This window comes from Tachysurus vachellii, chromosome 1 (genome assembly GCF_030014155.1).
Source record: "Tachysurus vachellii isolate PV-2020 chromosome 1, HZAU_Pvac_v1, whole genome shotgun sequence".
NCBI classification, from domain to species: Eukaryota; Metazoa; Chordata; class Actinopteri; order Siluriformes; family Bagridae; genus Tachysurus; species Tachysurus vachellii.
In genome coordinates this window covers 31480245-31496310 of record NC_083460.1, presented here as the reverse complement: position 1 = coordinate 31496310, position 16066 = coordinate 31480245, and the positions used below count along the sequence as shown (strand labels likewise).

The 16066-nt window shown below is 36.6% G+C and overlaps 2 protein-coding genes across 2 annotated transcripts in view; both read left to right on the top strand.

Annotated features, from left to right (window-relative positions):
• Positions 1–510, top strand: part of use1 (unconventional SNARE in the ER 1 homolog (S. cerevisiae)) — an 8044-nt gene extending 7534 nt beyond the window's left edge. Inside the window, exon 8 of the mRNA XM_060883272.1 lies at positions 1–510. This exon is cut by the window's left edge and continues 611 nt beyond it. The gene's annotated coding sequence lies outside the window, so the exon portion shown is untranslated.
• Positions 511–7489: 6979 nt separating this feature from the next.
• insrb (insulin receptor b) overlaps positions 7490–16066 on the top strand; it is a 61661-nt gene continuing 53084 nt past the window's right edge. Inside the window, exon 1 of the mRNA XM_060883261.1 lies at positions 7490–8630. Within this exon, the coding sequence (XP_060739244.1) occupies positions 8552–8630 (79 nt within the window). The 5' untranslated portion in view covers positions 7490–8551. The remainder of the gene's footprint in view (positions 8631–16066) is intronic.

The window sequence follows — 16066 nt, the reverse complement described above, 5'->3', positions numbered from 1 at the left end:
GCACCTACACAAGCTTCCTGGGGTTAAACGAATAGAAAATGGAAACTGTGTTAATGTCTATTGTAGAAATGTGTGCAGGACTGTGTCTCTCTTTTATAGTTTCTTTCTAAATCACATTAACTGCAGGGTTTTTTTGTGTTTTGTTTGTTTGCATCTACTCTTGACAGTTTCTAAAAGTAGTTGCTTCTGTTTCCCAAAATAAAATGAATCGAGTCAGAGACTTCTAACCAATGTGACTGGGATAAAGCGCTTCCAGCAGACATGTTAAATGTGTCAATGGTTTAACAAGTTCCAGGAGTTTCATGTTTGCTTGTACAGAACTAACCCTGTGTTTACAGTAGCAAGCGACATGTCAATCAATTTCCTCAATTCTTTGCATGTTATGAATCCAAGGATTCCTCAAAGCAGTTCTATGGTACGTGTGAGGCAACATTTCTCCAGTTCCCCACTCACAGCTTTATGGCCTTTTTGCAGTTTATCCTCACAGAAGCTTTAAAAAAATTCAAAGAACCATGATTTCATCTAATTCTGTAATATTTGACCTCTTATTACATGCATATAGAGACTTTACAAAGAAAAATCTTGGCTTGGATGGAAGTAGCAGATATTTTTTTTATACTTTGCTAATCTAATTAGGGAGTCCTGAGACTATAAAGCCAAGCACGTAAGACAAAAGAACAACTGATAGGGCGTCGTTTAATTTGTCGATTGTGTTGCTTTAGAAGGTATTTGTTGAAAGTAGCTGCTTCCTTTTATTACATTTAAAAATGCTAGCTAGGCCACGCCCACTCAAAGCAAAATCATCAGATTGTAGCATGGTGGCGTGAACTTTGTGTAAATAACAACCTCTAATGGCCTCTTCATTGAGTCCTACAGGATTTTGGAACTGCAGAGACTCAAATCTGAATGCGTTTCATCCACTGACACATGAAGAATGGCTGACATTATTTGACATGTCTAAGTAAAAATAGAGAGAGAGAGCATGGTATGTCTGTCATCAGTCAGTAAATTTTGTACAGTTTAATTTTAAATCCAGCCAAGGGTTTATCTGGACATGTGTTTTGTCCTCATGGATGATCTGCTCTGTGTTTCATATTTTAATCATTTGCTCATTATTTAGTGTGGCCTCACTGGGGTTTGAACTGACCGAGAAAGCACTGCGTCGTAAACTAAAGTTCAACTCTGGGCTTTGAGGTCCAGCACAGCAGGAAGCTCTTCTGATCCTCTCATACACTTGACTTTGTGAAGCTGAAGAAACCTTCTGAAAGAGAAACTTGCCTGATTTGTGCATTCTGTCAAGCAAAATTTTCCTTTTTTTTTCTTCAAAATCCATCCTGTGGAAAATGAATCAAAGTCAAGAACAGAGCCTTTGCATCTTTTTTTTTTGTTTTTAATTAAATTTACTCATTCGCAGTCTCCTATCATTCTCCAGAAAAAATCTCTAGAAATTGAAATGCACATTAAAAAAAATGTATTAAATCATGCATGTGCAATAGAATTTCCCTGATGCATAATGTAAACCACCATTCAAATTCAACTGAAGGAAAAAAAAAGGTTTCTTTCTTCAAGTCCCGCCCACAGAGTTTGACTGACAGTGCTACCTTGTTGACAGGAAACGCAAATGAGATTATGTAAAGATGAAACATTGCAACGTTTAAAGGAAGGATTGCAATTAGCTTTTCAGCATTGCAAAATCATACCGGTTAAAAATAATGTGCACTGAATTAAATTTTTTTCTCAAATTCTGCACTAAAGGAAATCCAGTTGCAAATGGAGTTTTTTCATTTTTTTTTATTTTTTATTTTTTTTTGTCCAGAAGTTTAAGGTCCAGAAACGCTGTAATATTCAATATCTTTGCATGTAAAAAAATTATTTGAACTGAATGAATGAATAATAAGCATGAAGTCTGGTCTTCTTTTGTCTTTCTGGAGTTGGTTCATAAGCAAAAGTGTTTGTGTCATTAATCAGTGTGCTGCCACGAGAGTTTCTTGACCCCCTGTTGTTCTGTATTGTTGTGCAGCCTGATCAGTTCAGGGCAGGTTAGGGTTTTAATTTCTCCCACACTGACTCTCTCGCCTCTGAAAGCTCTCAGCAGGGCATCGGAGGCTGAAAACACCAGCAGGTGCAGCTCTGTTCCAGGAAATGGCTCGGGAACACAACTGATTAAGATACGCAGAGGCAAAAAAACACAATAGGCGCCGAACACCGTGGGCCACATCCAGGGTCTCGTGGTTTTTTGCGTCAGACAGAGTAGATAACACTTTCACACAGTAACTGTTCTGAACCTTTTCACCGGTTCAGTTGGTGGAGGTGAAAGATGTTATTAGTTATTGCTGACAGTTTGGAGTTGAGAGTTCTCACAACCTGAGACTGAACCTGATATAAAGTGATAATGCTGTCTGGAGCCGAACAAACCTTAATGGCCTCCAAGGTCAGGTTTATCGTCACGTATCTCCATATCCTTGAGATTCCTGCGAATGGAATGCTGAAGGTCGAAAAATAACTTCTGACAAATAACGTCAAATACTCCAGGCTTCGTGCGGCAACGAAGGTTTTGCTTTTTTCAGCTCTGTATCCAAGCAATTTGTAACGAATCAAATACTCGGGGGGAAAAAAGAAAGCAAAAACAAGTGGATGTGATGAAATCAAGTTACTGTTCACATCCTGAGATCTCGAAGTGACTGATCTCGAAGCACAGACACTGGAGACTCCTTCCATAAATGTTAAATAAACACATTTCATTCTCTTTAGATTATGTAGAGGCTCTGCTATACAAGTCCCTGATTTAGCCATTGCTATAGAAACAACAACATGTTAGCGTTAGTTTAAGTATCTCAGTAAAAGATGTAGGTCTTTACATGTCGTTTGAAGACAGTCGGTGACTCAGCTGTCTGGATATCCAGAGAAAGTTTATTCAACCACCTCGGTGTCAGAACAGAGAAGAGTCTTGATACATGACTTTCTTGTCTCTTCCTTGTGTTAAACCTGTCATTAGTGTTACAGCTGGAATTATTGTCAGAGCTGCTGTTATAGAAAATTAATCCACATCTCCAGACAGGGTTCGGTTTGTGAATGAAGCAGAGCTGTGCTACAATAATGTAAGGTAATGATTATGTATGGTGCAGACGTGTGCAATCGTATTCACAAAGGACCAGAATGGGTGCAGCTTTTCATTTCAGTCATGCACCTGATTTTATCTGTTTAATCACCTGTTTACTATCCTGCACTCACACCAGCCCTCTGGCTGAAATTGTACAATCTTGGTATGTGATGAGAATGATAACAAGTAACTGCTCATTTGATTTTAATTCCTGTTGCTACGAAGCAGTTAATCCCAGACGATGACATCATGCGGTGAGCAATAAACTCACCTAGAGCATGAATGCATTAAAATCCTTTTAGAACATTTTAAACCTGGAACGCTAATTAACTGCAAGCTAATCATTGCATATGGACATTAATTACAACACAAGGTGGCTATGTAATCCCTGCTTTTGTAAACACGGTCATGTGCAGGTCATCAAACAGAGGGAGGGATTTTTTTCCACATAACAGAAACAAATCTAAACAATTTAAACAGATCATTAAAGTTATACAAAGGTTTTTAAGGTGCAATCATATATCTTAAATGAATTGTGCATAACAACATGTGGGTCATCAAATTTCAGTGGAAGTGACTTAAGAGCTCCAGAAGATACAAGTACCTTTTTTTCACCCAGAGACTCTACGATCACTATGTGTGTGTCTGTGATCCGAACCTTTGCAGGCTTTGGGGGATCAGTGTAAATCTGCGTATGTTTAAATGACTCCTGTGAGTGTCAGGTGATATCCACATGACTAGAGATCCACACACACATCCCAGTGTGATTAGATCATCAAACAGCTACTTTGACCCCACAGGCGGACAGGATTGTGCCTTTAGTTCTACTTGAATTCATATCAAGCTTTTAATAAAAGTGAAGATAGAAAATATCTTTGAACATTGGGTCAATTAAACACACACTTTGATAAATAAGTGCACCTTCACTTACAATAAAGATGTGCTTTACTGTTAATACCACAGGACTGTAGAATTGGAGATTGTGATTGGTCAGAAGTTGCTGATGAATTTTCTAGACCAATCACAGCTTTATATTATTGCGCTCCTTCTAATACGTTATCATTTCTATGGAGATGATATGGTTACTATATACAGGAATATTTGTAAGGTGTCACTGCTTTGTAACAGCCTCTAACCTTTCTAAACATTATCCATGTCATCAGTCATCAGGACAAGGAGTTTACACTTTGCATTTTATTTGTAACATGACAAAATATTAGGTTTTTTTGTTTGTTTGTTTTGTTTTTTTGTCTTATTAATGTTAAGAAAGAGAAAACGAGAGGCTGGTAAAAAAAAAAGTTTTAACAGTAAATGGATAAAAAACAATTTTATGAATTAAAAATTACTTTTGGCAAATCAGTGCATTATAAGAGGAACAAAACACTTGTATATGTGGATGCATATTTACTGAGAATTGGTGAATACAAAAAATAAAAGTGGTCTTTTTTTATAAACACAGATGCAAACCAGTTATTGTGAGGATGTGTGGTAGTATTTCAGGCTTTGTGCTGAAAGCATAACCATGTTTTGCTTTGGAAATCTCACATTTCCATAGATGACAGTTATATTCATTATAACACCCTGATGCAAACGAATCAAACCGAGGAATCTGGCATGTTTGCTGAAGGTACCGAATACAGATTACAGAATGAAATACAGAAACCTGCCACTCAGCTAGTGATGTTGGTTCTTATCAAAAATGATAAAGCATCAGTCTCAAATATCATCCAAGTAAATAATAAATAGATAAATAGGTTTCTAACCCGGACACAAGGTAGAGGAAACCAAATGTACACAACGTTCTTATTTGTTTTACTTTTCTTCCCATTTTAAAATTTTATCACTTTCACTCCATCTGTAACTCCATCAGTTTACAGCTCACCTGATTATATATTATAATTTATTACTTAATGTTAAGCCATTATTATTTTATGCTTTAAGAAAAATTACTTCTGGCTCTTGAGAGGCACAACAGAAAAGCATCTGCCCTTCCATTGGAAACTTGCAAGTTTGAATCCTGCCATCTTTGGCCAAGGGTCTAGAGATTGTATGTTCTCTCTCCTTCTCTCTCTCTCACCAATAACCTTTGTTTTTGTGTAAGCCAGTTATTGATTGTGGTTGTTTCCAACAACCAATCACCATTTTTTCCCCAATGACCAAAAACTATTCATTGTTTTCAATGACCAATAGCATGCATTCTGTAAGTAGATGTATTTTCCACACACCTCTAAACTAAACTCTGTGTGAGTACAGTAATAAATAGTGCTGGAGCTGTGTGTGTGTGTGTGTGTGTGTGTATACACTCTAACAGCTCTTTGGTTCGACTGACCTTTAATCTGTTTGTTTTCTTTTAGTCACTGTGTTGTATGTGTGTGTGTGTGTGTGTGTGTGTGTGTATGCGCCTGTGTTTGTGTGTGCACACTGAGCAAAGTATCAGAATGAAAAAGGTGTGGTCATTATTCACCTGTAACTTTGGCCTTTTCATCTGTGAAACATTGCCAGGATAAAGAATATGTACACAGATACTAGTTCATGCTGGGACATTTAACCACATTACACCTGCCGACTATTAAAGGAACAGTTTACCCAGAACTCTAAACATACTCATCTTCCTGTTGCCCTAAATTCAGTAAGAGCTTTCTATAGTTTTTACACTGGAGCTGAGTAAAAGCATCTTAACCTGAAAAAATATATATGGATTAGTGACATCATTTATACATAAAGTTATTAAAACCAGGATGTCGGTGATAAAAAATTTAAATATACACATCTTATTAGACTTACAATCTCATCTGAATCACTTTTAATTACAAAACTCATTCGTGAAACGTTAGGCAATGCCACCTACCTGCGTCTGACACCAATGTATGTGCTGCAGAAGAAGAAAATTTAATACTGCACATTTTTCACTTTGTGACTTTGTACTTGTACATGTTAATAGATAACAGCATGTCATACAGATTCAGAAAGCTTTTCTTACTTCTTAGAAACTTAGCTAACAAGTCAATTCAAGTTTTATTATCATTTCAACCATATATATATAGCTGACACAGTACACAGTGAAATGAGAACATTTCTCTAGGACCATGATGCTACATAGAACAAACACAGAGCTGCATAGATGAAAGACAGAGCTACATAGAACAAAGACAGAGCTACATAGAACAAACACAGAGCTGCATAGAACAAAGACAGAGCTACATAGAACAAACACAGAGCTGCATAGATGAAAGACAGAGCTACATAGAACAAAGACAGAGCTACATAGAACAAAGACAGAGCTACATAGAACAAACACAGAGCTGCATAGATGAAAGACAGAGCTACATAGAACAAAGACAGAGCTACATAGAACAAAGACAGAGCTACATAGAACAAACACAGAGCTACATATAACAAACACAAAGCTACATAGAACAAACAACACAGAGCTACACAGAACAAACACAGAGCTAAGTACTTAAAGTAAGTAAGTCCTAGCCACATAAAGTGCATCTGTGCAACCTGGAGCAAGCAGACAATACAAAACACTACAAGACAATACACAAAAGCAGCGGCGAGCAGAGAACATACTGTATATTCTACATTACATGTGCAAAAATACAGGAATGGACAATTAATATAATAGCAGCATTATGCAACAAAGACAAAATAAAGTAGATCTTTTTTAATATACAAAAATGTTCGATGTAGCAACATCACTGACTTCATGCACTGATGCTTGTGAACATATTTTACCTAAATTCATCAGTGTGTGTAGAATTCTGGCTCGAATTTGTCAGAAGATTCTTTTTTCTTTTCAGAAGATTTTTTTTTAATGAATTTTGTACAACAGCAGCTCTGACAGCAGTGTACCTGCAAATCACACATTTATATTAATGCTCTTATACTAATAAGTTGTCGTTTCTATAGTAACAGCTGGGACCTGTATAGCTGACCCTGGATTAAAAATGTCTATAGCACTTTTGACATGGTGAAGTTTCCTGTAAGGAGAAATGTATTTACATTCAATACGTAATGAAAGGGCGTCCAGTGTCAGCACTCTGTAACTCGAACTTTTACATAAAAAATGCACAAGATTAAAATGCAATTAATAATAGTTCAAATATGTGGATTCGTTCTTTAATAAATAAATTTAAAAAATGATTTTACCAAATCACTAATATAAGAGATGAATATAACTGATTCAGGCTTTTATAAGAAAAGATTTTAAATCACTTTGACAATTTGCTACCATTACACTAGAGATTGGATCGTGATGTTGATCGAATCCTTGATAAATTGACGTAGGTTATGGAAGTTAGAAAAGAAACACATTGCATAATCATATTTTTTATCTTTGGCTGCAGCAACAACAACAGCAGCGGTGAGAAAATCCCGATCCGCGCGCCGGTGGTTAAGATCCGTGTTTTGTCGCGCGCCGCGGATCGACCCGAGCTGACTTGTTTACTGCTGGAGGGACACACGGAGAGAGACAGGAGTCCATACGAGACACGACGACCAATTTTAGACACTTTTTTGTCTACTTTCTACTTTATTGACGCGTCCGTTTTAAACGTGTTTAACGAGAAAGAGGTTTGTGGTTCGGTTTGTGGTGTCGGGAGGCTTTAAGACTGTCGTTAGTGACGGCGTGGCGCTCACGTCCAACACAAACCGCACCATTTTGACTCGGAAAAAAACACCAAACAGACGCTTTCCAAACGCCCGACTGAATGCGACTCGTCTTAAAACGGAGTATCTCCAGCGTGTGTGTGTTTCAGTGGGAAACCTGTGTGTGTTTTACAGGCTATCAGGAGAAATAAACACGGACTTGTTGAGGAAGAAAACAGCAGCGGATTAAAACGCGGATTTCTGCTGGAACGCATCGAAAGTCGTCTCAATAATCCTTTTGGGATGTAAATAACGGAAAACGTCTCTCTCTCTTAAGTAAACAATAGAAAAATAACCGTGTGAGATCAATAAGTTCGGCGTGTTTTTGACCAGTAGTTTAGAGACTTGCTGGATTTTCACTGAACAACCTGCAGGCCTGATAAACACATGTCAGATTTTTCTCAAACCACCATCTGGATTTTTACTAGTTATTTTTCTAAAGGATGTCCAAAACGACCGGCTACAATGAATGTCTGCGTCGGTTTGTTTGTCTTTGATGATATAAGCTCACGTTGTTTACCGTCAGTCCCCTGTGTGGACCATCAGTAGGAGCTCCCAGGAGCTGCAGAGCCCCAGGAGCAGAACTCACTCACACACTGAAGCACCACGTTGGGCTTGTGGTCCGTGTTCGGGCCGCTTCGCCTCAACTTTTCCCAACTTTCCACTGGACCTATTTGACTCTTTTAACTCTTGTTTTCTTTTCCCATAAGCAAGGGTTTGTTGCAAAGCTTTGAAAGCACCGCAAATAGGATTTAAAGATATTTTTCCCCTCCCAGTAAACAGAAGAGTTTAAGAGACACGATGCGACCGAACTCGTCACTGCTTATGTTCGTGGTTTTAATCAGCCTTCTGTGGCATTATGGATGTTTACATGCTGAAAGTGAGTATTAATGATTATATAAATGACTACTGTCTCAGCCACTAGGCTTTGATACGGTGTGATGTCGACGTAAAGGGGTTTGTTTACAGCACAAGGCGGAGGATTAAGTGTTTTGGTGCGCGTGCAGCATTGTGTACATTCGGCTCAGTTTTATTGCATGTTTTTTCTCTTTCATCAAGAATTTTACAGCCTGTTCGTTCCTTCCTGACACACAAAAGCGTTTACTTTGACTTAATCTGGTTTTCCACTCGAGCTCGAATTTCTCCCTGCTCGTTAACGTGTCCCTGAGGCCTGGATGATCCTGCAGCCTGAAGGCCACATTAGCTCTCCTTCTCGTTGGACTCGGCTAGTCGGAACCGGAAGTAGTGGCTGCCTCTTCCGCCTCGAATTCCAGACGATACAACAATGCCGTAGATCTCAGTTACGCCTGCTATGATTAAAAAAAAAAACCCCAACTATTTGTTTGCTAGGGAATTATTTTACTGTACAATACGAATAAACGGCGGGGGAAACGCAAAACAATGCCGCGGCTTCGTCCCAAACCACATAATTCCTTACTTAATAGTGTGCACGCGACCACGGGTTACATCATGTTGCCATAGTTACCGCACTATTTTGATATACCATTTAGTAAACTAGCATTCTGTTTGAAATGACCAAAAGATATTCACGCAAATTACAGTATAAAATATTAAGCAACATCGTTATTCGTTTTTATACCAGATCGCAATTGATTTATTCATCAAACGAGTAAGAGGCGTTTTAATTTTTTTTTATTAATCGACTAAATGTATAAAACGACCTGCTACTTTTACACACGTGCTGCAAGCTTTGTTTATGTAATTGTTCGTACAAACAAAAATAAAGTTGTTTTACTTACTAAAAAAAACACGAGAAAATTATTACAGAATTGCTCCATTTTCAATGATAACGTTTAGTGATCTTAGTGATTTGTGTAATCCTTAAAGTGATAAGAAGGTGCATTTATAAAATGGCAAATTTTCAAAACAACACAAGTGTTTAAATTGTCCGAAATATTTTGTAGTTTTGATTATCTTATCTGTAAGATTATGTAAATCGTTGTTTAATTCTGTTTAATGTTTAAAGCAAGTTATGTGTTATTTGTATGTAAATCTGAGCTCCCTGGTCTTCTACATATAAAAGCATTTAGATGGATGTAGTAAAGCTTGGTGCAGTCAGTAGTGTGGTGTGTTCACATCTCCAAAGTCCCTGGGTTGATCCTGAGCTCGAGTTACAGTGTATGTGGTTTTCCATGTTCTCTGTATGGTTTTCTTCTGGGTTCTCCGGTTTCCTTCCATCCTCCAAAAACATGCCAGTTGGTGTATTATATAAGAGAAATTACACTTGTGAATGTGTACGTGGTGTCCTGCAGTTGCCCGGTGTCCCATCCAGGATGTATTTCTGTACTCCTTTGTTTCACAATATGTTTTTTGAGATGCTGCACATTCTTTTGAGATGCTGTTTCTTTTTGTTATAAATAACTGTTAGAAACACTAGAACGTCTCTTTTAAAAAGGTAAAACTTTTTCAATGTTATTTTTGCAAAAGAATTGAATGAGTGTCACTCATAATTAATAGTAGCTACTTATATAATTTTTAGGTAATAATAAATCATTTATGTTTTTCAGTTCATTCCAGGGAGTCTATGGGCTTAACCGCTTTATCTTCCAAGTGCACCTGCCTTTATTAAAGAACTCATTTAAAGACTTAACATGATCCAAAAACAAGAAGTTAATGGTGTATTATTTTGTTTACTTTAATAAAACTTGTAACTGCCAGTGCGTACGGCCTCCTCAGAGAGTATTAGATTCTCAAGTCATTTGTTTTTACTATACACTGAAATCAAAAGATTTATGAGACAGTAGATAAGAATGTCAGATTTATTTCCTGATATTTACATCTACCTGTGTTTAAAAACTAAGAACATTTAAACCCATCTATTTTTAAGTGATCATAAATATTGGGACATGTGACTGACAGGTGGTTCTTGTTGCAGAAGTGTGTCCTGTTTGATTGATAGCTTAAGCATAGTGTTTTGAGCCCTTGGCTTGCCTGTGAAGACCGCAGTTGTTAGAAAGGATAGACACTAAAGCTGTCTGCTGGGGAAGCAAACCATTATGAAGCTGATAAAAAAAGAAAATCACTGAGAGCCATTGCGCAGTTGTGTGTGTGTGTGTGTGTGTGTGTGTGTGTGTGTATGTACACATCATATCTCCTGATATTATCTCTATTATATTTTTATGTACTAAAGTGGGGTTAGAGATTTTTAGTTTTCACAAAAGATTGTGTCCTATAGTTCAGTCTGCTTCGGCCGTTGCTGTCTCGTGTTCATGCTCCTCTGGCGCTCTGCTCTTTGGAAAGGTATTTCTCCCAGAGTGCATTGCATGTGGAATGTCTTTGAAGTGGCCCACCCTGTAGGTTCCCTCACTGCTGAAATGGGGGCTGGAAGCAGAGTTTCTGTTTGGCTCCTTCTACTGACCTTTTTTTTTTCTTCCAGGTCACAGGGCTGAGCATGTACTGTTTAATATATGTTAAGGTTGTATTTTTAGGTTGTTTATTTCAACCTTTTTGCTTTTGAACTCTGTTTTGAACTTTGTTTTTGTTTTTGAAGAAAAAACAGCAGAAACCAATCTGTTTTGCAAAACAGTGCGTAAAAAACGAAAACCCATTTTACCTGGTAGAAAAGGAAAAAAAAAACCCATTTTTTTGCAGCAGCAGTTACCTTGAAATTCTGACACATTATCCCCAAGCTCATTATCTCATATTTCTGACTTATGTCAAGGTTTTGACTATCTCAGATTTCTGACTTACCCTGAAATATTTATTCAATTATTCTAAACCTCAGACCCATTATTTCAAGTTTCTGACCCCCAAATTCTGAATTTGATCAAAACAAGACTTATCTTAAACTTCTGACTAGTCCCATAATTCTTAAGTTTTTTCCCCTTCAAAAACTTTCAGGTAATAAGATAAAAATGTAAATATATAAAAAATGCCTCTTTCTTTTCTAACTGGTGGAAGTATGTATTCATGGAGCGTAGACAACCAAATGTTAAAACATTTAAAGATTAAAAAAGAAAAACAAAATCTCTTTAAAAGTGTGATTTGGCTTTAAATAGCTTAATTGTCGCATGTCTGTTTGTATGTGTATATATATATATATATATATATATATATATATATATATATATATATATATATATATATATATATATATATATATATAAGGAAAATTATTATTTTTAAATGTTCTTGATCATTTAAAGAACAGTTTACAACTGGTCGAAACAACGTTAGTAACAGAAAGCGCTCTGTTCAGGGACGCTGAGTTTTGACGGGTTTTTTGTTATGCTGTTTAATCTCGCTGTGACGCATGACGCTGTTTTGTGTTGCTGGTTTCAGGTGCTAGGAATGGTTTAAGTGCTTGAATGTTTTCAGCAAATGGTGACGGGTAAGCAGGTTATATTAACCTTGTTAATCTGAATATCATGTGCAAGGGGAATGCACAGCAAACTAAAGCATGCATGACGGCATTGGCCTGAGAAAGGAAAGGGTATTAATATGTGCGGTCTTTTTATTTTATAAATGTTGAAATTTCATTCACATGACAAATTGTCTTTAAAAGTAATCCATCCACACAGTCCCTAAACCTGTTTTATGAGCGAAATAAGAAGTCAAATTTAGATATTCTACCGACGCGATGCACAGCGAATCATACATTGAACAGTTATTTGCATGCTCAAAGTGCAGCACAGACTAGTGTTGTAAACATAAGGCGAAGGCCGGTAACATATAATAGGTTTACTTATATAAACTTAAAAACACGTTTGTAAATGTGATATTGATTTTTGCAACAGTTCACTAAACAAGAAGTTAAGTGACTTCCTTTCTATCCTTCACTAACCATAGTAGTTCCAAACAAAGCAGGAGCAGAACGTTTTTAGCAACATACAATACAGTGGCGTTTCTTTGAATATGCGTTTATTAACGAATCGTTTGTGAAAGTGAGTCAATGACACATTCATTAATACAGAGAGAGAGAAAGCATGACTTCACTTTACTGTCAAAATCAAATGCCTATCGAAAAAGTGTCACAGAGAAAAGTGAGGAGTTAGCAGCTCTAGAACAAAGTTTGGAAAACATGCAAGAGAGTTTGAAGCAACTACACTAAAAAGTTCAAAAGGACACTGTTCATTGGAGCTTAATGCAGTGAATGTTTTGGACAGACAATTAAATGTTGTTTAATTTAAACGTTTGGGAATGCTTATGCAGTTATTTTTCATAATGCCGGTTTTATTTTTTGAGAATGCAGTTGGGGGAAGAGGGAAGGGAAAGTTTAACAAGAAGGGCCTCGGCAGTTGTTTTAATGTGTTCATTATAATAAAGTGAAGAGTTTAACTTCAGAAGCGCTGTGTGTGTGTATCTGGTGTTTTTCTAATTTTATAGTTAAGTAATAGCCATAAAGTTGTTTTTAAGACTTCTGGAGAGAAGAACATATTACTTTAGGCCGTGAATCTGTGATCCTTGTCTTTTTTTCCTAAATTTGAAATGTCCTGGAAAAATGTGTGTGTGTGTGTATGTATGTATGTATGTATGTATGTATATATATATATAATGTATTCAGTTTTATATCATAAAACACTTTATAAACTGTTTTATAGACACTTTATAAACTTGGCATCCATGGGAATAAAAGACAGTATGTGATTAGGATCAACTTTTTCTTTCTGTTTCATAAGAAGCTTAAATAATCCATGTAACTGAAGCTTAAAAATGTGTCGTGTTACTGTTACTACATGCAGCTTTTTAAAGGCACAATCCTAACAACCTTTTCACAGTGAGAGCTGGCTGAACCACTGAGCTTTATTATGTAGTCTTACATGACTACTGTTTTTGTTTTTTCTTTCTCTACCTTTCATTCTTTTTTTATGATCTTGTTTGTTAGGCTGTGCTTGTTTAAAATGCACTCAAATGCACTTGCTCCATTTTTTTTTTCTTATTATAGCTGAACAAATGAAGGTGGCTTTTGAACCCTGAAATGAAACCTGTGCATCATTCACATATGATGCATCCAACACATGTATGTATTTGTACATCCAGAGTACATGTATATCTCCCACATACATGTAAATCATCAGAATACAGATAAATGTGATCTCGATGGCTTTAACTGGGACCTGGTTATTGGTGCCTGATGGGCTGGTTTCAGTCATTTTAGAAACTGATCTGGGATTATCACACATGTCTTTAGAGTTTATACAGGTTGATGCAAGAAACTAAAGAAATAGTGAGTGAATGATATGGGTGAGTTGGTGTAAACACAGAATAAGTGGACATGGCTAGGAAATGGCCAGATTGGTTCAAGCTGTCAGTAAGGATATAGTAACTCATACAATAAGAGTTGTTGTTATCAGAAAAGCATCTCAGCATACACAAAACGTCAGATCATAAAGTGGATGTTCTCCAACAGCAGAAGACCATATTGGGTTGCACTCAGGTCAGCTAAGAACAGAAATCAATCCCTGTTGTCGTTTGTCCAGGTTGGCTGATTCTACACTGATTATATTTTCTATAACAACATGACTGTGAATGTCCTAATAAAATAAAATAAATAAGAATACAGATATTTAAAAGACTGGTGTCCCATCCAGGGAACATTCTTGTAACCAGCGAATCAGTGTTTCTGGTGTCGTTTCTGAATCCAGCACCATTTGATCAGTGCCAAAACAGTTCCTGTGTTACCGCCACAAAAAATCAACTTGGTGTAGCATAAAAGGTAATCGATAAATGAGTTGATTCATTTAAACCTGTGATTTACTTTCAGACTTTGATTTCAGCGTTGAGCTTTTTAAAACATGTAGTTGTCAGACTTCTTATTATAAAGCTTCTTGGTCTGAGATCTGACTTTGGTAGGCAATACTCTGCACCAGATTGAAATCATGCCATGACAATTTGATCTGATGAGCTTGTTGCTGTTTGTAGCTGTAGGTGTCAATGATCTCATGCTTTAGCGACCCTGTTGAGCCATGCTTGTGTTTCTGGTAGCTTGGTTACAGTATCTGACGGGTTAAATGTATTTTAAGAAAGTGCTATATCACTGGAATTTGGAGGAGGCATGACTACTTGCCTTGCGTTCCAATACTGTTTTAACACGCCCTTGTTGACTTTCCCTCGCAACTCGGAAATATGAGTGGTTTGTTATATAATACTCTGCAATACTCAACATGATATTGTTATCATGGACACTTCAAAAATAACATCCCTGCCTTAATAGCATGTTTGGGCAACATTTCCTTTCCTCACACATGCTCCTGGTGTGATTTGTAAAGAGTAAAAGTACTTGCTTTTAAAAGTTTACTTAAGTTTGGTCAGATTTAAAGCTAGCTTTGCATGTGACAGTTTGAGATGTTCATTAGAGTCCTAAAAGCATGATGAACATAAGTTGTTTCCAGTTCAAAAAGCAAGTCTCCACTGCCATACTTAATTTAATGTCAAAATTGTTGAGCAGTATCATATAGAACAAGTCTGTTTAAAAATATAAGCTAGCCCACTTGGCTAAACACAATACCGTAGCCGTCTGACGCAACGTTTCTTGCTAATCATTTTATTTTTCTATGAAAAGCAGTAGCCTTGTTTACTAGTATGTTTGGTTGCTAATGAGCTAGCATCATCTTCCTCTCAGAAATCCAGTCAGGCTTACTTGGGTAGTGAGAATTATAAGCATTCATGAATGTGACAGAATTCCTTTCAGATTATCTCATTTTAGATTCAGTATTTTCAGCTTTTATGAATATAAAAAATAAAAAGCATGTCAGAAATGTTGGGTTCGCTCTTGTTAGTAAAATGGCCACCATTAACAATGAGGAGGAAAAAGTTATGAATATGATGTATATATCCACTCCAGTTAGCTTATAACAATTAGGTTAACTCAAGTTAGCCAGCATGCTTGCATTAAAATGGGGGATTGTTTTATGCTTGTGATTTTCATGACTTAATCCTGATTGAAATCCTTTCAGGTTAACTCCAGTTAGTTAGCATTAGCAGTTCAGATTGTAGAAACTTGAATATTAATTAAAGATCCTCTAAGAAAATTTGTGAAGGTAGCTTGTTTTAGGTTGTTTGCATTAGCAGGGATGAATCTAAGAAACACTATCTGGTATCAAAAGAATGAACGATTACCTCATTTTAGATAGTTGAGCTTTAGGAGTGAGGGTTATGAGCATTTGTGAATGAGACAAACATCCTCACAGAATTTCTATGAATTCCTTATAATTCATATCGTTTCACTTTTAAGAAGCTTTAGATTAGAAGATTATGAGCTTGTGTAAGAGTGAAATCATGTTAGCTATCAGGCTAATTCAATCTGTGAAAATCTGAAATGTACATAAATTGCTATGTCTTCCTAATTTCTAACTT